Source organism: Lagenorhynchus albirostris, chromosome 4 (genome assembly GCF_949774975.1).
Source record: "Lagenorhynchus albirostris chromosome 4, mLagAlb1.1, whole genome shotgun sequence".
In the NCBI taxonomy this organism is placed as follows: Eukaryota; Metazoa; Chordata; class Mammalia; order Artiodactyla; family Delphinidae; genus Lagenorhynchus; species Lagenorhynchus albirostris.
The window spans coordinates 83,961,312-83,986,653 of NC_083098.1; the positions used below are offsets into that span (position 1 = coordinate 83,961,312).

Below are 25,342 nucleotides of genomic sequence, written 5' to 3' on the forward strand. Positions count from 1 at the left end.
AACAATGTCTATATGTTTAAACCAAATATCATCCTCTCTTTTCTAGGTTAACACTTGTCCTCTCTCCACTTCTGTTCATTTGTTTATTTGTTTTAATTGGTAAAAGAATAGTTGAGGAGTTGGAAGTTAGGGAATGGGTAGTAGTACTCAGATCATTTTAATCAAGATGGGAGTAAGGGAATTTGAAGACATTTGACTGAAAGTAGGAAAAAAGTGGAGAAGTACAGGAAGAAATTGAGGGCAGAAATTCAGAATTAAGAATGAGAATCCCTCAGTCACAACTATCCTAAATCATGATCTGTCATGGCCCAAAGCAGTGTGGTTTTGGCACACCTGGCCTGAACTCACAGGGCTAAGGGTTTATTTCCCAGCTCTGTACGCCGCTTAGCTGGATGTGGAGGTAGGTCACTTACACCCACCTTCCTCTGACCCAGCTTCCTCCTCTGAGAAGGATAACTAGAAATACCTGCCCACTAGCTCACAGAATTGTAGTGAAGATCAAAAAGGGTCAGACTTACACATAAGATTTGCTATGACTCCCATTGCAGATGGGAATCATGCAGCTTTATTCTATGTAGGAGAAAATAAATGTTTGGTGAATAATTGAATGAATGAATAAATAAGCCCAGTTTGCTGACGATCTTATTTAACTCCAAGACTAAATGCAGGCATGACTTCATCTTTAAGGTTTATATAAAATATAACCAACATATATGACATCATCATTACAAAGAAAACTCTCTTCCCCATTAAGTCACTGATCCTTAGACCTTCTTTATATGGGACAACATTTTTTATTCCATCATTTGAGATATGGCTTGAAATGCACCAGGCCTGAGAAAGGTAACAGTGAGACTTAAATTACACTAAGGAATATATCACTATTTTCCTTTTTTAAAAAGCATGTTCTAATAGGGACTAAGGGGAAAATGAGTTTCTTTTGTTTTGCTTTGAATTTTAAATGGAATGTAGTGTGCTTTTTTTTATCTGTACTGCTAAAGGAGAGAATAACTGTGTGATCTAGAAGCCAGACACCTACCACTCTGGTAGGTTATAAAAGGGGTCCTTCTCTATTTCCTCCGTTTTCCTGCCCTTGAAATTTTGGACCTCCTGCTTGATTTAACCTGACGGATAGCTATAATATTGATCTGAAGTTGAAAACAAAAAGTAAAGACAACATAAATCCTAATTTATATATATCTGTGTATATATAGATATAGGTATTTCTAATTTGGAAGAACATTAGAGTCGATCACAGGGGAATTTTATTGATTTATCCCCACATACCAAATGCTCACGAATCTGCTCTTGCTATGATCAAAAGAGTCATCACAAACACCATAATAAAAAAAATCCACATGAAGAATCGGTCTATGACTTTTGCAACCTTTTTCCATTCGCTGCCCTTGGAATTGGTGGCCTTATGGTCTTTGAGGCATTTGGCAATGTATTCGATATTCCTCGTCAGCACTTTGTACCGTGCACAGTAACTGTCAACATCCTGCGGGTTTTCACCCTGGTACCTCAAGTCATTCTTTAAGAGTTTGTTCATTTCCTTCTTTCTGGGAAGGTCTTTATTTCTGGTCGTCTTCAGATTAGCCTCTGGAAGGTTGCCATAAACCTTCGTGAGGTGGTCCTCCTCCCTGTCTTGGCGGGATCTAAGGCAGCTCTCACCCACGTCGTAGACAAACAAGATCCTAGACATGTATTTCAGGATGACTACCCTGGCCCAGTGTGGCACTGGCCGGGCCTCAGCCCCGCAGAAGTGGATATTCATCACCATAATGGTCAAGGCAGTGGAGGCTGTGATCAAGGCCATTGTGGCTATGTAGTATTTGCCTGGAAAATAACAACAACCAAGTTAGCTTAAAACTGTCCTTGTGTTTGGCTCAAAAAGAAACAAACACCTTTTCTAAGGAAGCTATATACACTGATGGTTACTATTACAGACTTTTGAATAAAAGTGGGTTCAAATCCCAGCTCTGTCATCACTAGACTTGTGACCTAGAGCAAGTTATATAATTCTGGTAAGCCTCAGCTTCCTTCTTCATAAAATGACTATAATATTAGTATCTAACTCATAGGACTATGACGAGGCTTAACTGAGAAAATACAGGAAAAGTTTTCAGCACTGTCCCTTGCCCTGAGTTAAAAGGTTTGTAAATTTTTGCTGAGGTCATGTTGTGAAAAACTTCCACTTTCAACGAACAAATAAGTAAACAATGAATGATCTTGGTCAGTTCTCAGAATTGTCTTTGGACCTTGTTAATATGAAAGCTCATTACCATTGGGGAAGAAAGGAGACACTGCGTCACTCTCAGTCTTTAACATGTGATTGCGTAAAGCAAATATTCATGAAAAAGGAAAATTAAGGAAGGAAACAATAAAGATGAGGGTACAAATTTCTGAAATGTAGAACAAAGAACCTAGAAGTTGAACAAAACCAAAAGCAAGCTTTTTCAAAAGTGTAATAAAATTGATAAACCTTTGATGAGGCCACTCATGGAATAGAGGTGGGAGAAAGAAAGAAAAAGGGATGCAAAAGAAAAAAATAAGAGAATAGAAATTTAGAAAACAATAAAATAATATTACAAATAGCTGTATGATAATACATTTGAAAACCTAGATGAAATTTCTGCGAATATATAAGATGTCAAATTTAGTGTAAGAAGAAAGAACACTTAAATAGAAATAGGAATTAACCAAATACCTCTACCCACCCACCTTCCAAAAAGCTCTAGAGCCAAAAGGTTTTACAGGTGAGTTTCACTGTATTTTTAAGGAACAGATAACTCATATCTTATGCAAGTTGTTCCAAAAATAGAAAAGAGGGAAAACTGCCTAGAAAATCTCATTTTATGAAGTAAATTCAGGCTTGGTTCCAAAAGTAGCAAGAAAGGAAATATTAAGGCCATTTCATTCATAGACACATTTGAGAAAGTCCTATAAAAATCATTGGCTAACTAAATACTACAGTCTTTAATTGATAATTCATCGTGATAAAGAAGAGTTTAGTTCAACATCAGAAAACTGTAATATAATTCACTAAGTTAATGGAGGAAAAGAAAAAAACTCACACGATCATCTTAACAGATGAAGACAATGCATTTGATAATGATTATCATCTGTTTATTATTTGTTAAAAGCTTTGAGTAAACTAAAAATAAATGGAATCTTTCTTAACATTGTCAAGGCTGTGGGCCAAAAGCCTGGATCAAATGCTATACTTGATGCAGGAAACTTCAACACACTTCTATGGGATTGTAACTCTATTTCATAGGTGCTACAATAACAAATTGTGACAATTAATAAAGTTCTCAAGATCTGTGTACACCCTTCCAAAAAAGATACATTTCATATTATCACAGAAACAGAAAAAGTAATGCTTGTAAAATTCTTGAGACATGTTCTGAGACATCTTTCTTTAGAAATTGATCCAGCTTGCTTTTGAATCTTACTGCTAAAGAAGAGAGAGGGATCTGTCAACTGATCTTGCCTCAAACAGGGTTATTATTAGATGTTGTCACTGTCAATCATTTCTGCCTCAGGAGAGGTGATAAAAGTACCAATAAACGTCTTCCTCTTTATTAGTGGTGGTGAGAAAGGAGAGAACCTTCTGTGTCTATTTCTTAAAAAGGTGTACATGAGTGTGTGTGGGGGTGGGGGGTGGGGAGGTGTTGCTGGGAGAGACGTAACAAGGAAGAGATCTCCAAACAGAGAAACCAATGTAGTAACGTCTAAATACTGGGTAATACTGGATACAGGAGAGGGTAAAAGGGCAGTACAATACCCCTTTTATATTGCTTTCTAAGTCTCCTGGTGTTCTGAAATTTCTCCTCATTGATTACATTAAAGAACTAAAAATTAGGTCTAGCTTCTGATTCTCATAAGCATCTATTACAACAGCAAGTCATTGAGATAGATGTATTGATCTGGGTGTTATCCTTGGTGGCAGGAAGTAGGTATTAAAGGTGTTAGGAAGGATCTCAGAACAAGGGAGGTAAAGGAAAGGGGAAGCAGGGATGGCAGCCACAGTCTACACTCCTTCCCTTAGAGGGACATTTCATTATTGCAAAATTTTGAAAATGTGTTCTATTTGAGAATCACCTCAGATTCCCAAATCTTGCCCAAGATTGCTTAAAAAGAAAAACAACCTCTTTGGGTGTAGGAACCTGCATTTTTAACAAGCTCTCCCACACCTACTATACCCAGTAAAGGTTGAGAATTATTCTATCAAGGGTAGACGGCAGGCTTAAAAATCCAGCTCATCATTTCCAACACGTTTATCACTCTTCCCAAGAAGAAATCCCTTGTAACGTGATAATAATAGTCACTTTTCTCTCAGTCCTTACCATATGCCAGGCTCTGTGTTAAGCAGTGGCACAATGAGGTAGCAATTACACAAATTTTGCTGATGATGAAGTAGAGACTCAAAAATTAAGTAACTCTCTTAAGGCTGATCAAAGAATGAGTGGTGAAGTCAGAGTTCAAACGCAGATTTCTTTGACTTCAAAATCAGGGTCTTAATCTATAAGCCAGTGGTTATTAGACTTGAACAAAAAGCTCATCGAAATCACCTAGAAAGCTTTTAAAAACATTTTGCCAGGCTTTACGGCCAGAGTTTCTAATTAAGTAGATCTAGGGTGGGCCCTGAGAATTTGCATTTCTAAAATGATGCTTATACTGTGGGTCCAAAGACCATACTGTGAGAACCACTGCTCTAAACCATATTGCTCTCATTCCTCTTTTGGGTAAACCTGGAGACAACAAGACCAGCTTTGTTTCCAACAGCCACATCTCTTTTCAAAGATGCCAACTGAAGACACCAAATGAAGTATGTGACAGCCTGTGTTGAGTCTGAAGTTGACCTCATTGTTAGGAGTTTAAAGATACAGATACGACCCCAGTTACCACAGTGCTGACTCAAAGTGTAAGACACTTGAACTCACCTATCAGAGGGACATTTTCTGAGGCTGGCATGATCTCTGCCACCATGAGCTGAAATACAGTCATAGCCAACAGTATGGTCACTCCCAGGGAGACCTTTTCCCCAGAGGCTGCTGGGAGATAAAAACTCAAGGGAGCCAGAAAAGATATGAGGACACATGGGATGAGGAGGTTGACGATATAGAAAGAGGACCGCCTCTTTAGAAGGAGAGTGAATGTCACATCCGGGTAAGGCTCAGAGCAGCAGCCATAGGAGATTACATTCTTCACAGCAGGCATGCCATGCACCTCCCACTCTACATCTTCGATGAAGTCGGAGAGGTCTCCGCTGTCCAGGGCGTTGAATATATCCACCTGATTGCCATTGTAGGTCCAGGAACCAAAGGTCAGGTTGCACTGCTGGTTATCAAAGGGGAAGTAGGTGACATCCACCACACAGGAGCTTTTGGTGATGGCTGGTGCATCCCAGGTGATCAGCCCATCATACCGCAGGACCACGTTGGTGTTCACAGGCTCAGAAGATTCATCATCAGCCCTGGAGGTCAGAGGAGGAAGATGAGAGCTGCTCGCCAGGACAACTCACCAAACTCCTTACCCCCGATAGCTCAGCGCCCCGTGCCCATCACTTCAGTGTCTTGGTAGTGGATCACCATTCCTGTCACCCTGGCTTGAAAGTCTGGAATCAACTCTAATTTGACCTCTTCTCCATTTCCTGTGAATAGTTAGGGCTGAGTTCTCTTGGATTCTTTCTTTAAAGCATCTCTGCTTTATGTCCGTTCCTCTCCATTCCCAGTGCCACTCTCTTGGTCCAGGTATAATGATTCAAACACCCAGACAAAAAGTAAATGAGGCTAAAATCTAACAGGGGGCTCTGCTTACCTGATTTTGTTAACTGTGGGCACAAGAATATTAAAGTAACTTTTTGTTGCTGTTGAAAGAGTTGTACATGTTTACAGTAGAACATTTGAAAAACACAGAGAAAAAATTATTCACCCATAATCTAAGAGATAATAATTTATTCTAGATATAACTTCTTTTTGCTTTATCAACATTTATGCCTTACATCTTGGGGGTACAGAATTTCTGTTTCACTTTGGGGAATGACTCTTTCTCCATGACCATTGTAAGGCAGATGAAACAATGATCAAGGTTCCTCAGCCACCCTTGGCCAGGGGCTGGCTGTGTGACCCGAGCTAGGTCCAAATGATTCACTCTCCCTGCAGTTTAGATCTTAAGCAGAGTGACCCAAAGACCAAAAAGACTCACACTGGTGATGGCTCCCTATAAAAGTCAATTAATTATTATTATTTTGTTTAAAAAAATCTCAATATTCCCCACTGTCTTGAACTGTAGAGTAGTCCTGGTTTGTCCTTTCCAAGACCTGGTCATTGATTTTTTTCCCTTTAATTCAGTGAGCTGTACGATATCCTTCCAACAGATTCCCTTTGTCACAAGGTAGACAAAGTCAGTTTCTAATGCTTACAGTCTTAACTGATATGTTTCTGTTAATATTTTAATGCACATTTTTCCAAGTGTTCCTTATGATTTTTTCCCTACAAAATATATTATGGCTAAATGTAATGTGGTTTGCTGAATTAGATTCTTACAGAAAAAGTACATTAGTGGAAAAACTGGTGAAGTCCAAATAGTCTGTAGTTTAGTTAATAGTATTGTATTAGTCTTGACAAATGTACTATGGTTACATAGATGTAACATTAAGGGAAACTGGGTGAAGAATAAACAAGAACTCTGTACCATCTTTGCAACTTTTCTGTAAAATTATCTCAAAATAAAAAAGTTAATTTACAAAATAACATTGAGACAATTTAAAAACATTTATGATCATCTGTTCATATTCTTTTGCAACTTTATTTTTGTGGCTAAATGGTGTTCAATTACATTCCATTATAGAGATGTGCCATAGTTATTTAACCAATTCACCTATTTTCAACATTATGGTTGTTTCCAGTTTTTACATTTACAAGCAATGCCGCAGTGAACATCTCTGTAGTCAAATTGTTGCGTTTATCCACTGACTCTTTCCTTAGGTTAAATTGATAGAAGAGGGTGTGTTAGATCAAAGAACTGGCATGTTTTAAAAGTTTTTTTCCTACTTATTAAAATTTAGGTACCACAATGTTAACTGTAATGGTCTGATTGGGTCCACTGTAATCAGAGCATTACAGCTGAATTGTGGCACTCGATTTTTAATGGAGGTCTAGAGAGGGGATCTTTAACGTGGTCTTGTGAAGAGAACAAAATGAATATTTTGAAAATGCCTGAACCTACCCTCTGTAACAATGAGAAATATATATAGTTAGCTATACGAGAAGTGAGAACTGGAGGATGGGAACTCACCCATCCTACCTTCCTTGGTGTAAGAGATCTCGGGGTCAGAGAGAATCTATCTGGAGTTAGAATAATTGTATTAGTCATGGTCCCTGCAGAAAGTGGATGGCCCACTCAAATTAGATAACTTGAGGAGTGTTTAATGCAGGGACTATTTACAAAGGTATGGATAAGGTGTAGGGCAACCACTCCAGGGCTAGTAACAGCAGAGCTATTACCATTCCTGGGCCCAAAGAGGTGAAGGGAAGGTGCAGTTACCAAGACCTGGAAGGAAAGACTTGCTTAAGAGGGTCACCACGATAGGAGCTATACCTTTCTGTCAAGGGACACAGCAAGCCAAAGATAATAACTCTATAGGAAGAGAGTAAGGGAATACATGCCCTAACCTCACTCCCTTTTCTCCCTCCAATTGCTCACTGGTGCTTCTCATTGACCCAATCCAACCAGAAGCCAGAGGGCAAAGGAGCCCACTGTCTGAAAACATCACCCCAGCTACTCAGGAGAAGTTTAAAGACATTACTATTTAATTACTTCATGACCAATATCTTGTTTTATCTCCCTGGTTTCTCTGATCACATCTTGTTACAGCTCAGCACTTGCACTGGTTTCCTATGGCCGACCAAATACTCCCAAACCTCCTAAGTTCAGTGTCCTAGACGTTCCATGATCTACTCCCATCCCACTCTGTAGCCTCCCACTGGTCTCTGATGTCTCCCGCTGGTCTCCTTCACTCGCACACCACCAATCAAGGCTGAAACCCTAACAGATCCTGTGATTGTCTCTCCTTTACTCAAACTCTTTCTTCTATCTATAATACCCGCCTCACTTTCTGCAAATATACATCTAATACATCCTTCAAGACAGCTCAGATGCCTACCCTTCTGAGAAGCCCCGCCTGCCCCTCCAGTCTGATGAAATCTCTTCACCTTTGAAGGGCTCTGGTACTTTATTTCTGTGTTATGAGGGGCTTACGTTTTACATACATTTCTTATTGGACTGTTCATTGAGGTCAGAGACTGAGTCTTAAAATCCTAACCCCTCAACACATGACTGAATGCCTTGCACAGAAGAAGGATTTAACAAAGAAAGGTAAGTGGGTTGATTGGATCAATATGGCTCATTCTCCTTTAGAAAGTAGCAATGACATCACAGAAATATCACAGAGAGATTTGGGTTAAAATCTTGGTCAGTTTCTGTAACCTTGAGCAAGTAACATTTCTGTCACCCACCTGTAAAAGTAGAGGCTATAATACCTTAAGGTTTCTTTTTAAATGTTATATTAAGTAAATAATTAATCTATTAATTTCTTATTGCTGCTGTAAAAAATTACCACAAACCAAGTGTCTTAAAATAATACAAATTTAGCATCTGTACAGTTTTAGAGGTCAAAAATCCGAAAATCAAGGTTTAGGCAGGGCTGCGTTCTTTCCAGAGGCTCTAAAGGAGAGTCCATTTCCTTGCCTTTTCCAGCTTCTAGAGGCTGCCTGCATTCTTTGGTTTAGAGCTCCTTCCTTCCATCACTCTGATATCTGCTTCCTTTGTGGCATCTGACTCTCCCACCTCTCTCTCTTATAAGGACTTGTAAGGTTGTTTCCATTGGCCCCAGCAGGGTAATCTCCTCTCCAATCCTTAATTTAATCACACCTGCAAAGTCCCTTTTGCCATGTAAGGTGACATACTCACAGACTTCAGGGATTGAGATGGGGACACTCTGGGGGCAATTATTTTGTCTACCACACTATGTAGAGCCCCAATTCACTGCCTGACACACAGTAAGTGTCCAATACATACGAGTTTCTTCTCTTTCCCTTCCCTCTGTTTCTAACTGGGTTCTATTTTCCCAACTAGAAAATGAAAAAAATTACAGGGACAAAATTTCAAAATGGAGGTCGAGAGGGCAGCGTTCAATAATATGACCCTAAGAGATTATTTAAATTGTTTTCCTCTTACCTTCCCTTTCCTCCAACACTTAGTGCCCTTCACGCAGTCCCTTCTCCCCTGATCAAAGACTGAGCTGACTTCAGCTTCGCACTTGAGCAGAAAGACCTTTCCCAGCAAGGGCTGTAGGAAGCAAGATCTCCAGAACTGGAGAAGTGTGGGCTGGTGAAGGAGAGAACAGTGAGAATCAGCCAGTTTTTCTGGTACCAGACAGTGCCTGGAACCTCGACATAGGCTTGTCTCCTTACTCAGTCCCACAATCCACCCTTTTTCCTATCTCCAGTCTCTCCGTCTTTCGTGTGTCCCCCTTATCTTCCCTTCCACGTCAAAAAGAAGTCCCTCTCGGGCTTCCCTCGTGGCGCAGTGGTTAAGAATCCGCCTGCCAATGTAGGGGACACGGGTTCGAGCCCTGGTCCAGGAAGGTCCCACATGCCACGGAGCAATGAAGCCCGTGTGCCACAACTACTGAGCTTGCTCTCTAGAGCCTGCGAGCCACAACTACTGAAGCCCGTGTGCCTAGAGCCCGTGCTCTGAAACAAGAGAAGGCACCGCAATGAAAAGCCCACGCACCACAATGAAGACCCAATGCAGCCAAAAATAAATAAATTAAAAAAAAAAAAAAGAGGTCCCTCTCTTTCTTTTCAAGGCTAACTTCTCTTCTTGTACTGTGACTTCTTTCCTTCCAAGTCTCTTTCAGGATTTCGCCTCTCTTGGTCTCTCTTATTCTCTCTGGCTCCTCTAATCCCTCCCAACTCTGTTCCCAAGTCTCCCTACCAACTTCCCTTCCTCCCAGGCCCCTCCCACCTCTCTCCTCTGCACACCGCTCTCAAGAGTAATTGGTGCCTGCTGCTTTCACTTCCCCATCTTGCTTGTATTCTTGCAATTTGGCTTCTTCCCAGCTTTCAAAGTGTGCTCTTTCAAAGGTCACTCATGACTTGCAAATGGGCAAATCTAAAGACTCTTCTAAGAGTCTGTCAACCCTTCCCAAGCACTTCACTTTGAGTTGTTCCTAGACATCGTTTCTTCCTTTGGTCTCTATGAGGCAATTCTCTCAGTTCTCCTTCTACCCCTTTAACCATTTCTTCTGAATGTTCTCTGTAAATTTCTTCAGTGAAGAAATTCTCCAACTTTATCCTCAGCCATTTTCTTTCCCTCCTTGAGCAGTTCTATAAGGGCTTAAAGGGCTTTTGATAGCTCTAGCCATGACCTTCTTTCCAGGCTGAAAACTTGCCTTTGCAATCTCTTTGTTGGTTGTCTCCTCTGTTCCTTTGGTCTCCCAAACTGAACAGGTCTCACACCAAACTCATCATCTTTTTCTCCAAACCTGTTCCTCTTCTGCCTCCTTTATTTCCAATGTCATCTTTTTTTTTCTTTTTAAGGCGTTTTATTGATGTATGATTGGCATACAATAAATTGCATACATTTAAAGTATACAATCTCATAAAATTTGACATATGTATATCTAATCTCATCTTACAGTTTTTCCATCCTTTCAATTCTCTAAGCTACTTAAGCAGAACTTAAAGCTAAATTGTAGACAAATCTTTCTGAGTACAACAGGGTACCCAATTTCTCACTAGGTCTAAAATCCAAGTATTAAACCGGTCCATTAAAATCCAACCATTAAAACTCCCTCATAGGGCTTCCCTGGTGGCGCAGTGGTTGAGAGTCCGCCTGCCGATGCAGGGGACGCGGGTTCGTGCCCCAATCCGGGAAGATCCCACATGCCGCGGAGCGGCTGGGCCCGTGAGCCATGGCCGCTAAGCCTGCGCATCCGGAGCCTGTGCTCCGCAACGGGAGAGGCCACAACAGTGAGAGGCCCGCGTACCACAAAAAAAAAAAAAAAAAAACTCCCTCATAATAAACACACTTCTGAAATTTCTGTAATCCACTCTTTACCTAACCTAAAAATGTCAGGAATCCTTGCACCCTCATACTAACCATTATATTGGCCATATACCTATACTAAACAACCCCACCAGAACTTTATTCCTTTACTGACTTGGTAACAGCCAATATCTGCTTGAGTCATTATATTGTTAAAGAGCTCACTACCTCTTGGGAAAATTCATTATTCAAATTATTAGTTTTTTTTTAATTGCATTAAAATGCAATTAAAAAACCCTTTAACTTCTACTCAGTGTTTTGGGTTTTGCCCTCTGGAGGAATTTTCTCTTCTTTCTCTACCTTATTTTTCCTATGATTGCCTATGACAGCCATCAAGTCTTCCTAAGGACCTCTCTCTTCCAAACTAAGCATCAATAAATTCGACTGCTCCTCATATGAAATAGCTTCCAGGCCCAGGACCATCCTCATCAATCCTCAGCAAGTCTAACCCATGGATTCAGGCACCAATGGCGAATCTAGATGTTAAGCATCTTCCTGCCCAAACTATCTTTATCACACATGACTGGATCACCTGTCTTATACCCCTCTTTATTCTCCTTACCACCACTCAGGAAGCCCATTTTGTGGTCTACAAGTTTCTGTACCAGTTTCTGAGAAGTACTTATATTATATCAGGGAGCAGAAGATTCTACAGGTCCAGGGATTCAGGTAGAAGGACCAGGGTCAGGGTCCTTCCTGGGGACCCCAAAGGACTGGGGTCTCTCTTTTGCCTGATCCTGTAACTCTCTTCTATTCTCATTTCAGTTGTTTAAAGGAATGCAAATGACATCCAACCATAAGTCCATTTAGGGTTTCCTCTGAATAGTAAAACTCTGATGTTACTGAGAAGGAGAGCACACAGGAAAATAGAGGATCCAAAACAGAACTGTCCATGATAGGAGGGGAAAGAAGACTAAAGAGTCAATCCAGAGGAAAAGAAAAGAGTTGATGAATCAGTGTGGTGAAAAGGGTCTGTGTGTGAAAGAAAAGGGGATCAGAACTCACACTTCTCAAAGCCAGCGATCTCGGGAGGAAAGGATGTAGAACGGGGACAAAATTTACCAAAGACACAGCAGGCTTGTGTGAGCTCATGAGTGCATAGCTGGCTTCTCTGATAAAGGGGGACTGGGGTAGGCTTAACTTAGGTCATGCCAGCTCGGAAAGAAGTGTTTCAGTAAGAGCTGGGCACTGCTTCAGTCAATCAAAGCAGGAGGAAAAGGAGAACCAGCCTTCTGTTTTCCTTCAGGGAGAATTTTGAACTTATAGAATGCTGTAAGTGTTCTATGTAAAGTGTATCCTCTGCTTACTCTCCTGCACCCTGTGTGTGGGACGAGGTAATGGACATCCTGGCTCATTCTCTCGCCTGCTATGTACGTGTATGTGTGTGTGTGTGTGTGTGTGTGTGTGTGTGTGTGTGTGTGTGTGTGTGTTGAGGGGGGTGTGAACCAGAGTACTAAAGCACCAGCACTTGGATGTGATCTTGCTTGGGAAGGGGTATGAAAGAGTTGCCATTCCAGAGTGGGGAATGGACAACAGCAGCATCAGGACTATGACTCATGAGGTCATGACCCTCGGACAAGCTCTCTGAGTAAGGACTGAGACTAAAATCCAGGCTGCAACCTACCAGTTGCTTCTTGAAGGGAAACTCATGTCCAGTAGAAGGCTCAGCTCTCCGGAGAGTCCCCCTGAGCTGCTCCTCATTCATATGGCTCTGCTCAGAGGAACCTTTCCCAGCCCTAGAAACTTGAGTTGCAGAATATAAAGAGAGAGGAGTCCCTTGGACAACAGGTGGAGCATCTGAACCTGAATTGAGACAGCTATCTGGTTCCTTCTCAAAGTGTGATCCGTGGAACAGCAGCAGTACCGTCTGGAGCTTATAGAAATGCAGAGCGTCAGGCTCTACCCCAGACCTACTGAATCAGAATCTGTATTTGAGCAAAAGCTCCTCAGATGATTCGTGCACACTTTACAATTTGAGAAACTTAAACCTTACCTACCCACTCAGCAAGGCCCCTTGCTCTCAGACCAGGAAAAGGCCAACTGGTGATCTTATGATCTAGTTCATCTTCCAGTCCATACAAGGTCCAAATTCCATAGGCCAGCTTCTAGCAGGCCCATTCTGATTTAATCTTAATCGTATCATGTATTTTTGATACATGATCTTAGACAAGGGAGCACCACTGTTAAGGGTTGAATTGCATCTGTGAAGACTTCGTATGTTGAAATCCTAGCCCCTGGCACTTCAGAATGTGACCTAATTTGGAACAGGGTCATTGCAGATGTAATTAGTCTAGAAGAGGTCATACTGGTGTGGTGTAAACACCTAATTCAACAAGACTGGTGTCCTTATACAAGGGAAAATATGGACACAGACCACACGCAGGGAGAACACCATGTGGAGAAGAAGGCAGAGATTGTGGTGATGCTTCTGCAAGTCAAGAAACTGAAGATTGCCAGCAACCACCTGAGAAGCCAGGGGAGAGACAGGGAACAGAGTCTTCCTCACAGGCCTCGGAAGGAACCAACCTTACCAGTACCTTTATCTTTTTTTGTTTGTTTGTTTGTTTTGTGGTACGTGGGCCTCTCACTGTTGTGGCCTCACCCGTTGTGGAGCACAGGCTCCGGACGCGCAGGCTCAGCGGCCATGGCTCACGGGCCTAGCTTCTCCGCAGCACGTGGGATCTTCCCCGACCGGGGCACGAACCCGTGTCCCCTGCATCGGCAGGCGGACTCTCAATCACTGTGCCGCCAGGGAAGCCCCAGTACCTTTATCTTGCACTTCTGGCGTCCAGAACTGTGAGACAATAAGTTTCTGTCATTTAAGCCACCCAGTATGTGGTACTTTGTTACAGTAGCCCTAGAAAACTAACACGGCTTCTAATACAGTTTCTCATCTGAAAAGGGGGCTGTAACTCTAAGATTTTATGACCTATTGTTTTATTATCTGAGGTTTTATGACCTTCACTTCAGGGACTAGGAACATGAATAGACTTAACCTCATGCAAGTTTTAAACATTCCTTTTCCATTATGTTTACATTCTGTTACATCAATAAATTCATTCCCGAGAAACTACTGACTTGCACTTACTTGTTATACAGGACAATATCTGGCCTCCACACCAGGTCGCTGGGGATCCTGATGGAGTCCAGTCCATCATACTGGTCTCGATCCCACGTGAGATACGCATCATGCCAGATTTGGCGGATCCACAAATAGGCAGTCAGAATTTGATTTCTTTCATCCTGCACAATTAACCCAGATACAACTTTATCCCATCAACACCTCAACCGAATGCACTTGTCTCTAGAACACTCATCTTCAAAACAGGAATTCCAAGAGCACTAGTCTATTTCCAATAAGAAAGTGATAATTTTTCCAGTCTATCCCCTTGATTGACTGCCAGGGAAATGTTTTTTTCTGTGATTTAGTGTTCGGAATGTAAAGTGGACAAATATTTAAATCATCAGATCTCTGCATGGATCAACTGCCCAAATTTCTCTGAAAATAGATCAACCGATGATTCTTTTGAATGAAAAAGTCGGCAAACATCGATAATGTACCAAAGAAAAGTCTTTCAAGTTTCATAACTTCATGTAATTAAACACATATAAGCATTATATAAGGTAAGTCATCTTAAAACAACAGCTTTTGGGCTTCCCTGGTGGTGCAGTGGTTAAGAATCCACCTGCCAATGCAGGGGACACGGGTTCGAGTGCTGGTCTGGGAAGATCCCACATGCCGTGGAGCAACTAAGCCCGTGCGCCACAACTACTGAGCCTGCGCTTTAGAGCCCACGAGCCACAACTACTGAAGCCCGCACGCCTAGAGCCCATACTCCGCAACAAGAGAAGACACCGCAATGAGAAGCCTGTGCACCGCAACGAAGAGTAGCCCCCGCTCGCAGCAACTAGAGAAAACCCACGCTCACCAACAAAGACCCAATGCAGCCAAAAATCAATTAATTAATTAATTTTTAAAAACCCCACCTTTTAAAAACTGGGGATAAAATTCACATTACATGAAACTCACCACTTTAACCATTTTAAAGTGTACAGTTCAGCGACTTTCAGTTTATTCACAATGTTGTGGAACCATCACCATTCTCTACTTCCAGAACATTTTGTCACCCCAAAAGAGGAAGCCTATGACCGTCAAGCAGTCTATCACTATTCCCCCATTATTCCCACAGCCCCTACTCTGCTTTCTGTCTCTATGGTTTTGCTGATTTTGCACATTTCATAGAGATGGAACGTGTAATGTGTAACCAACTTTCTTTAGATGATCTAAGACTGTTAGTGTTAATGGCCGGGATTACATAATTTAGTGAAATTAATTTTGTAGAAAGCTTTCTTCCCCTGGAGTTCCCTTCTCCCATCAGCTTGCACAGAGAGCTCTCTGTTCTCACTTTCTCTCAAATTCCCAGTTCAGACATTCCCTTTGGAAAGCACTGCTAGTTTCATTCTAAACATTTCAGAGTTACCACTATGTTACTCACCATATCCTTAATCTGAGAAAGTGTAATCTGGAGCGTGACATTCAGAACTTTATCTGTATCCTCTACTGGACGAAGAGCATTGGAATAATCTTCAAAAATGTCATTAAACAACTTGTGAGCATATTTTCCATCTGCTGTTTCTCCAGCTGCTCAAAAGAGGGACCTGATCAACCTTCAGTGTCATGTATATTTCAAGGCAAAGAACAACAGTCCAAGGACTAGCGTTGGGGATAACGTAGCATCAGCTGGGGACAAGCTCTAGGTCGACGGGACTTATTTTTCTGGCACAGCCTACAGGATTAGTATGAGTCAGTAAGAAGACGAAGTACCTCCTTGCAGTTAGAACATTTGTTCTTTTTCCTGGCCCACCCTAAAACCCAAAGAAGTGGCCCCAGATGAGTGACAATGGTTACACGCCCACCAGCCTCTTACCTCTCAGTCTGGAGGCAGCAAAGTAAATCCAGCAAAAGGAGATGCAGAAGTGGGGCCAGTTCATCTTTTCCCTAAGCCTCTGTAAATTCCAGCCAGGCAGTGCGGTCTTCCAGTTCTCTCTGTGAATGGGAAGGGTCTGGTCACAAAGCACCTACTCTGCCACTGTCTCTGCACAGCAAAGAGCTCAGGCTTGCAGTGCACGGAGGGCCCTAGGTCCTGAGATCCCTCCCCACTGGTAATCTGAGACTGGCAGCTCCAGTAGCTGAGAAGTCAGGAGCCCCAGGTGTGTTAGGTCAGGCAGTGCTGTTCTGGGGAGCCACCCTGGTTGAGCATCCCTAGCTACCTTCAGCAGGAATATCCAGACCAAACATTCAGGGGAAGAGAGATAGGAGTCTGACACTCCCTGAGATTCCACCTAAGCAGACCGGACACTTTCTATACCTGCAGCAAGAAGACTCAGGCGGGGACTAAGAAAAGCTGAACTGACCCAGCCATGGGACAGCCATCTGGAAAGGCCCTATGCACTTGGAGTGGCTTTTGAAGAGGGAAAGAGAAGCAGTTCCACAATCTCCGGAATAGACTGGCATTTGGGGTTCTTCTCTGCCTCTGCTTCTCACCACTCATTCAGTTGTCCCACTGAGCACAGATCTTGTATAGGAAGGGGTGTGTGTGTGTGTGTGTGTGTGTGTGTATGCAGGTGGATGGGGGGCAGAAGAGCATTCACTTGCTTCAGAAGCAGCGGCACTATGATTTGGATTAGCAGTGCAGGACCTAGGTTTGACTTCCAGCTCAAATCCTCCCTCACAATACAGAGCTTTCCTGAACTAGAAACTGGGAAAATAATATCCCCTGTCTCCCAGAGCTACTGGGATACTGTATAGAGAAGCACTTTGTAAATTGTAAAGCACTATGTAAATGTTAGTAATTTTCACCTCTGATCAGCTTTGCAGATACAGAATTTCTATATTTACCAAGTCACCCAGTCTTTACTAGCTCTTAAAAAAAAAAAGTTTCAAAGGCTAACCAAATCAGCATGAAAATGATTCATAACTGGTGATGAAATTACTAAGGATGCTTTGCATTTGAATGCTACTTCTTATAATTTCAGTCATTTCTCATATGTGATCTAATTTTGCTCACACAAAAGAATGTCAGTTTCCAGTTGCCACAGCCTGTCCCTTCTCTTGCCTGGGGAAACTGCCTTGGGAAACCAAATTAAGATCATTCAGTTGCCTGGAATCAGAGCAAGGAAATTGGATAGCTGTACTTCATCAAGTTACAGCCTTCTGATGAGTCACCCTGTCCCTCTTCAGGAACATATCTTCCGAATGGAACAGACACTCAAGCCGTCAGCTAAGTGCGTTTCCTAATTGCCTATGCCCTTGTGTTGATTGTGAAGACGTTATTTTTCTGACGCCCTGAGTCTGACTCACTCATCACATGACACAGTTCCCGGTGCCCACGCACAGGCCTTCCTCCTCCAAAAAACCATCGGCTCTGGAATCTCAGAGGCTGAAGGTCCTTTTGAAATTGAGTTGAATGCCTCATTTTCTCCTGAGGAAACTGATGTCTAGAGATTCGAATGGCTTCCTTCCAGCAGCACTTGGCCGGAGACAGACTCCAGGCCACCCACACCAGTCTGATGTGCTCCCCACGTTAGTGCAGCCTCTCCTTCTCATGGTGAGAGAAGCTCTGTCTTATGTGTCTTTGATGCCTCACATCACTGAGAACAGCCCCTGGGAATAAGTGCTCAGTGAACACGTGGTGTTAGCTACTGCAGCTGCTGCTTGAAACCTGCCTCGAAAGTAATCATCTCTGGTAGTCTGATTGCTTTTGATTAACTCAGTTCATTCAGTTGGTCACTTTAAATATAAAAAAAGATGGTAACACTTGATGCTCACCTGTCAATGTTAACACAAACCAAATTAAACCAATACTTTTGGGGGGAAAATTCTGAATGAATTTTGAAATTCTGAAATTAGAAATTTCAAAATTTGAAATTTTGAAATTAGAAAGTATAGAATGAATTCTCAAATTCATTCAGAATTTTCAAATTCTGAATTGAGAATTCAAATTCTCAAATGAATTCTCAAATTCATTCTAAAAACAACCACTAGGTGTTTTCCCTGGGACCTGTGCACTTTTACTGTTTCCCTTAGCTCCAAAACACACCAAAAAACAAAAACAGAGGGCTTCCCTGGTGGCGCAGTGGTTGAGAGTCCGCCTGCCAATGCAGGGGACACGGGTTCGTGCCCCGGTCCGGGAAGATCCCACATGCCGCGGAGCGGCTGGGCCCGTGAGCCATGGCCACTGAGCCTGCGCATCCGGAGCCTGTGCTCCGCAACGGGAGGGGCCACAACAGTGAGAGGCCCGCGTACCGAAAAAAAAAAAAAAGAAAAAAAAAAGAAAGAAAAGAAAAAACCAGAGAGAGAGAGAGAGAGACCTTTAACATAGTGGTCCTGTAGCTTGTAGGAAAATTATGGAAGAAGTAATCCGTTGAGTTCACCACTTAGAGCTCAATAAGGCTAAAAAGCAGGCAGATATGCTTTAGACTGATTTTCTAAAATACGGGTTCAGACAATGAAAATAATCTGAATAAACCTCAGCCATCTAGAAATTTGGAACCTCCAGAGTACACCCTATTTCCTGAGAGCCCATTAACAGGAATGGTCGTATCTGTTGGCATATTAATTCAGGTTCACAGAGCCCTAAATAAGTTGGGAAGTTCACGATATTCATGCCAGCAGCTACCTTTCCCCAGCTCATGGGTAGAAATTCTGAGCAGCATTTCACCACAGTTTGTGTGGTATCACTATCTGAGGGAGTATATTCTGACCAGAAAAAAGGGACCCACAATTCAGAAAATTTCTAGAGAACACAATAACCCTTTCAATGTCTGCACCTTTTGAGAAGCAGCCTTCCTTGCCACAATAAAGGATTCCAGTCATTTCAGAGTCGCTGGGAGCCAAATCCTCCTCTATGGACCAATCTTGAGGGACTTGTCTATTCCCAAAATATAATATTAGGCTATTAGAGACATTCTGTAAGATCTTAATTTTTTTTTTTTGAGGGGTACGCAGGCCTCTCACTGTTGTGGCCTCTCCCGTTGCAGAGCACAGGCTCCGACGCGCAGGCTCAGCGGCCATGGCTCACGGGTCCAGCCGCTCTGCGGTATGTGGGATCTTCCCGGACCGGGGCACAAACCCGTGTCCCCTGCATCGGCAGGCGGATTCTCAACCACTGCGCCACCAGGGAAGCCCCTTAATATGTTTTAACACAATTTTTGTTGTATAAGAAATACATGTCTAGTGTAGCAAGATTAGGAAGTATAGAAAAGCACAATGAAGGAAAAGAAAGGTCACCCAGAAGAATCCAACCAGGCAGAGACAGACAGTGTTCATGCGGCAGCCACCTTTTTCAATGGTCATGGAACTGTGTTGTCATGTCCTGTGAGATCTGGAGGGACCCAGGTCAGTAGCAGAACTCTGCCTCACTCCATGAAGATTATGAGTACAAAGAAGCGCGGAGGGTGCTTCTAAATACTCCTTTCCTGTTCGCATGGCGTTGCATTGTAGTTCACGCAGGATCTTCCTTGAATGGTTTCCCATCCTTTCCTACCTTCTCCCTCCCTCAGGGTCCCAGCTCAACCCTTTTTGGCTGAAGCTGCTGAGAACCCTTTGCCCATTGAGCTCACGCCTTCTGGGGGCATCCCTGGCTCCATTCCAGGAGAAGGATGGCAGTGCTTCTGCTGTTTGGAATAGAGCTCCTGCCTGACAGAGAATCCTAGTGAAATTTTTGCCAAAAGACCTTCTCCCCAGTAGCAGAGGGGGAGGGAGGGGGAAAGACAAAGGAGTGAAAAGCACAAATACCTTCATTCTGTTACATGTATTTTTTTAGCAAAAATCAAACATAATGCTTTGTAAAGGATTTCCCCCCTACAAATTAATGTGGCATGGATATTTTCTCCATTTCATTACATCTAGAATCAGAATATTTTTAACCTTTGAAAAGCTCATGGAGACCAACTAGCTGATCTCCCTTGTTTTACAGATGAAAAGTCTGCGGTCCACCCAGAGAGGGGGTAGACAGGACAGGATGACAGCTCTCCACTGAGAGCCAAGCCAGAGACCCTCAGCCTCCCTAGGAGCCCAAGCTCTTAGCAGAGGAGAGCTGTCCTGGGTGCTCAGAGCTGTGGCAACTGCTAACCAATGCCTCCCAACTCACTGAAATCTCAGGAGGTTCCCTGATGGGCCTCTGACGCCCTATTTCACACTACTTTCTAATGGACTCATCCTGGACATGTGTCTCGAAATTAAAAAATTAGAACTTTTTTAAAGGAGTAATCTCCAAATTCTTTTACCATGCACCAAGGTTTGGGATAAGGATTGGTAGCTAAGATGTCAAATCATGCCAAAAGGGCTACTACCCACTGAGGCTATACTCACTGAACATGTTCCAGTTTGTTTTGTCTTTGTTTTCATAATCAAGAAAAGCAGTATAAAGTAGAATTTAAGAACATAAACTCTGGAGTCAAACTGCTTGGATTCAAGCCTTCCTGCCACTTCCTAGCTGTGTAACTCTGGAGACATTCCTTAACCTCTCTGTGCCTCTGTTTCTCCATCTATAAAATGGGGACAATTATAATAGTATCTGCCTCTTAGGGTTGTTTTGAGAACTAAATGAGTTAACATATGTGAAACCCTTGAAACCAAGCAGTACCTTTCAGGGCCTTCCCAGGGATAGATGCTTCCCCACTATGTCCCCACCTCTTGTTTGTAGAAAAGCTATAGCCTTCTAGGCCTTCCATGAGTTCCAAAGAGCAAATTTAATGAGAGAAGTGAGAACATGAGGAAAAAAGGAAAGAAATCAAGCAAGACAAAGTTTAGCCATAAAACAAAGTCAAGGATCTTTAGTTCCTCCTCAAGGGCTATAGGTAACATCCTGAGCCATATCTCTGAGTTGTTTTGCAGGTACTGAAACCCCTACCAGGAGGAAGACATTAGCACACAGACCCCAGACTGGTTGGAAACAGAAGGCTGATGATGCTGACTTCTGAAATACCACCCAGTTACCTCACCACCAACCAATCAGAAGAATGTCCATGAGCTGATTAGGCATCCCGCAACCCTCACCCTTCGTGTTGCTCTTAAAAACCTTTCGCTGAAAGCCATGGGGGAGTTTAGGTCTTTTGAGCATCAGTTGCCCATTTTCCTTGTTTGACACCTTGCAATAAACGTTATACATTTCTTCAGCACAACCCTGTGTCAGTAGATTGGCTCTGCTTTGAGTTGGGTAAGCAGATACAAAATGGGCTTGGTAACACCCTAAGAACAGTGTTTGACCATAAAAAGTGCTAAACAAGTTGATGATTAAAGGGGGAAAATGCAACCCCAGCATTAAAACTTGAGCATGTAACCTGTAGTCACAATTTACCTATCTATCTATCCATTTCTCTCTCCTACCCCCTGCCCCCTGCCCTTCTCTCTCTCTCTCCACCAACTTCTTGACAGAACTGATTAGAGGCTATTATCTTATCTGACAAGCAGTTTGTACTATGAGTGGGAGAACATCAGTCCTGCCATTGTCTTGTCTTCTTTTTCACTGCAATATTAATATTATTGTCAATCCGCTGTGGATTTAATTACTTACATATTTTTGTAGCAGTCTTTTAAAATCTTCTTTTCTGCTTTGTGAGAGTTAGCAGATCTAAATCTATTACAGAGGTTGGCAAACTCTTTAGGTAAAGGGCCAGATAGTAAATGTTTTCAGCTTTGCAGGCTAAATGGTCTCTGTAGCAACCACTCTTCTCTGCTGTTGTGTTGTGAAAGCGGCCAAAGGCAATATGTGAATGAATAGGCATGGCTGTGTTCCAATAAAACTTTCTTTATAAAAATAGGTGGCTGGCCAGCGTTTGCTGACCCTTGATATATGTCATCAAACCCTTAAATCCACTTAACCAGGCTCAAGCACCGCGATAGGGGTCAGCATCCCAGATGAAGACAGAGCACAGCCTGAAGGGAAAAGAGAGTCACGATGCAAAAGCTTGATGTGGGCAGGTGCGTGGGGAGGCCAGGGCCGACATTGAGTGCAGCTCAGCTGGTTCCATTAAATCCCACCTGTCTTCCAGTGCAGGAGCCCGGGAGCCCCGTACAGATTCCCAGAGAGGGAGCTCGCCCACATAAAAGGAAGAACCTGAAGAACCAGAAACACATGGGAACTGGAGAGTCCACAGCAGCCCTGCTTGATGTCTGGAGGCTGGACAGGTCTCCTCACTTCCCTGTAGTGACAATTAGAGTAAAAGCCCAAATCCTTACCAGCTTTCCATCTCTAACCCTCGCCCCGCACTCACTTCACTCCAGTCAGGCTGGCCTCTGCCGTCCCACAAGCGCGACGCCACCCCTGCTCAGGGCCTCTGTTCCTTCCGCCTGCGGTGCCCTTGGCCATATCCTCTCAGCTCCCTCTCTCTCTTCCTTCTTGGTTCAGTTCAAATGCCGCCTTATCAGAAGTCCCTTGCCAGACAACCGTACATAAAACAACACTCCACTCCAATCTACTCATCTTCCCTGCTTTACTGTCTCATCCCACTATGACCAGCTGAAGTATGTGCATGTCTGTGTGCACTTGCTTGTTTCTTGTCTGTCTTCCTACTAGAAATTAAGCTCCCTGAGAGCGGGGGCTTGGTCTTGTTTTATGCTGTACTCCTAGATCCAGAGAAGACACTTTTTGATTGAATAAATGAGTAATATCTGGAATGAGAAAAGAAATCCAAGGAATTAGAAAGCAGGGAAAAGGTCAGCTTTCAGACAAAGGATGGTGGATATATTTCCCATGATTTATAAGCTTACCAGAATCTTTTTAGCACTCGTGTTATTTACAGCCTTACATTCCTAGTCTACTGCCGTATTATATTTTAACCTATGTCAAAGCAAACTCCTTGAGAACATGGATCATAACTTCTCTATTTGTAGCCTGTGCCTCGTACATAATCCTAGATCAGAGGGAACAACCACCAAGATCATCAGCAGCATCTGCCATGGATGCAGGAGGAGGGCAGGGAGGCATCTCCCCCATGTCTCTGCTGACCTAATGCAACAGAAAGGACGTAAAGACACAGAAGGAGTCCTGTGGCCCAGGTTCAAATCTTGGGACCACCACTCACTACTTATGTGAGCTTGAATAAGTCACAGAACTTCTTTGAGTCTCAGTTTCCTCATTTGTAAAAATGATAACTGTAATATTTACTTAAAAGGCTTATTGTGAGGATTAAAGAGAAAACAGATAAAGTGCCAAACACATACTTGGTGTATAGCAGGGTCCTGATAAATGTCAATATGATTCCCCTGCTGAACCACGTGGGCTCCAGCAATCAGCAAAACCTCTACTGGTAAAAAGAGAGCCATTACATTGCCAGCAGAAGAGCGGTAAGCAGGTGATAAGGGATGTGCAGTTTTCTGGGTCAGGAGAGTATCTGGGAGTATCTGGGCTGATACTTGATCTAGGGTATCCGATGTGTCCCGGCGAATGATCTGGGGACTGGGGCCGGCTCTGGTGTCTGTGCTTTGTCAGAGGGCGCATGCTCTTCTCCCTGAAATCCCCCAGGGGGGTATATTTGAAAGCCATAACACTTTACACAGTTGTATAAGGTGAGTACCTTCTAGATTCCTCTTATTCTGGGGGTTCGTCTTCACCGTGTGCTGAGGAGCCCCATCCATGAGACCAGTTGAGCCTCCTTTGCAAGGCCACTTGCTTCTCAGGGCTTTTTTGAAGTTCTTCTTTGTTCTTGAGTTTCTGATCCTTTTTCACCCCAATATGTTCTCAGCCCACTGGTTTTATTTCCTCTTTTCACAGCGGCTTGTGTGTTTCCAATTGCACAATCTTTTCCTACTATTTGCAGTCACCGTCTATCTGATGACCACGCAGAGTTAGGTGAAAGACAAGCGGGGAGGATGCAGGAGGGGGACTCTCTCCTAGCTACTGATGTCTCCCACAGACGTGCACCCCCGAGAAGCAACATGGCCCCAAGGTCCCAGATCCTCAACAACCCCACTCCCATGTCCTGCCCTGGTCCTGGTGCATGGGAACTAGGGGGGCCGTGTTAAACCCAGAAAGAGGTGAGAGGGGCTTTCTCACCAGCGCAATGTCCTCCTTCATCTCCATTCCCACCTGCCCTCAGTGTCTGAGTCTCATCGGCTCAGGCCCGCTTAGCAGAGAGCCCTAGGCGTGAATGAGTAATTTAGGCCCTATTCCTGAGAAGCAGGTTTTGGAAGAAGCAGATGAAGGAGGGTGCTGAAAAGGAAAACAGGAGAAATGGAAGAGTCCATTCCCAATTTGTTTCCCCAGGGCCACATTTAAGTTTTCTATTCTCTGTTTTTTCTTCTTCTCTATCATTGCCCTTGACCTAGCCTCCTTACTCTTGACCAGGATGAGAGGAGACAGGGAGAGACCCAGGAAGGACAGGGAAACCATGGGTCGGGGTGGGAGTGGTGGCTGTGCATTCATTGAACATGTGTGAGCCCTGTCAGGTGCTAGGCCATCGAGTTCATTGCCTCTTTTCAGGCCTTTTGGAGCCGTATTGGGGCATGGGATCAAAAGGGAAAATCAATAATACTGATCCTGTATTTACGATTTTGATATTTTTGTTTATAATGAATTTTTGGCATTAATTTTGACTTTTTAAATTACTGCATTAGAATGTGATCTATACTCATTACTGACGTTTTTACCACCTCCTTAAATTTGCATCACCCTAGTCCTGGCCTTGGGTAGATCTAGACCAGCTGATAGTACTGGTCAGTTCACCTGGTTGATGGTTTCTTTAGGAAAGAAAGGCTGGAGGCTATAAAAATAATCTAAAAGAATCAAAGTCCATTTTTTAAATACGTAACTGCAATCCTACAAAAAGAATTGGAACAAAGAATGAAATTCTCTACCACAAAAATAAACCAAATTTTAGACGCAATTTATCCTTTATCCTTTTCTAACAAAGCCAGGGTACTTCACCTTTACAGCCACCAGGTGTCGCTGTAAACTCCCCGCATGTCCTGACACAGGGCCTTGAAGATGACGTCATAAACGAAATCTGGTTTTTAACCAGCTCTAAAGAGATGGCGCAAAAAAACAGCTTGAAATGTAACAGTGTCAAACGCCAACTCTTTAGAGATCCATCCGTTTATCTAGGATTTCTGACTAATAGCTAAATGCTTATGATACTACAGCCTACCAATAGATTTAAGCTATGAAGTAGATTATTAGAGTTAGTGTGTCCTAATCAATATACTTTCTAGAATGTTCCT

The 25,342-nt window shown here is 43.0% G+C and overlaps 1 protein-coding gene across 1 annotated transcript; it reads right to left on the bottom strand.

The window, feature by feature from the left end:
* Window positions 1-1,294: 1,294 nt before the first annotated feature.
* CHRNA9 (cholinergic receptor nicotinic alpha 9 subunit) lies at window positions 1,295-23,761 on the bottom strand. The gene is made up of 6 exons (XM_060147308.1): window positions 23,701-23,761; window positions 16,050-16,168; window positions 15,618-15,763; window positions 14,210-14,364; window positions 4,950-5,482; window positions 1,295-1,839 (listed from the first exon to the last, which is right to left on the bottom strand). Exons 2-6 carry the CDS (start codon window positions 16,111-16,113, stop codon window positions 1,295-1,297), a joined length of 1,443 nt encoding a protein of 480 aa, XP_060003291.1. The 5' UTR covers window positions 16,114-16,168; window positions 23,701-23,761.
* Window positions 23,762-25,342: the final 1,581 nt, after the last annotated feature.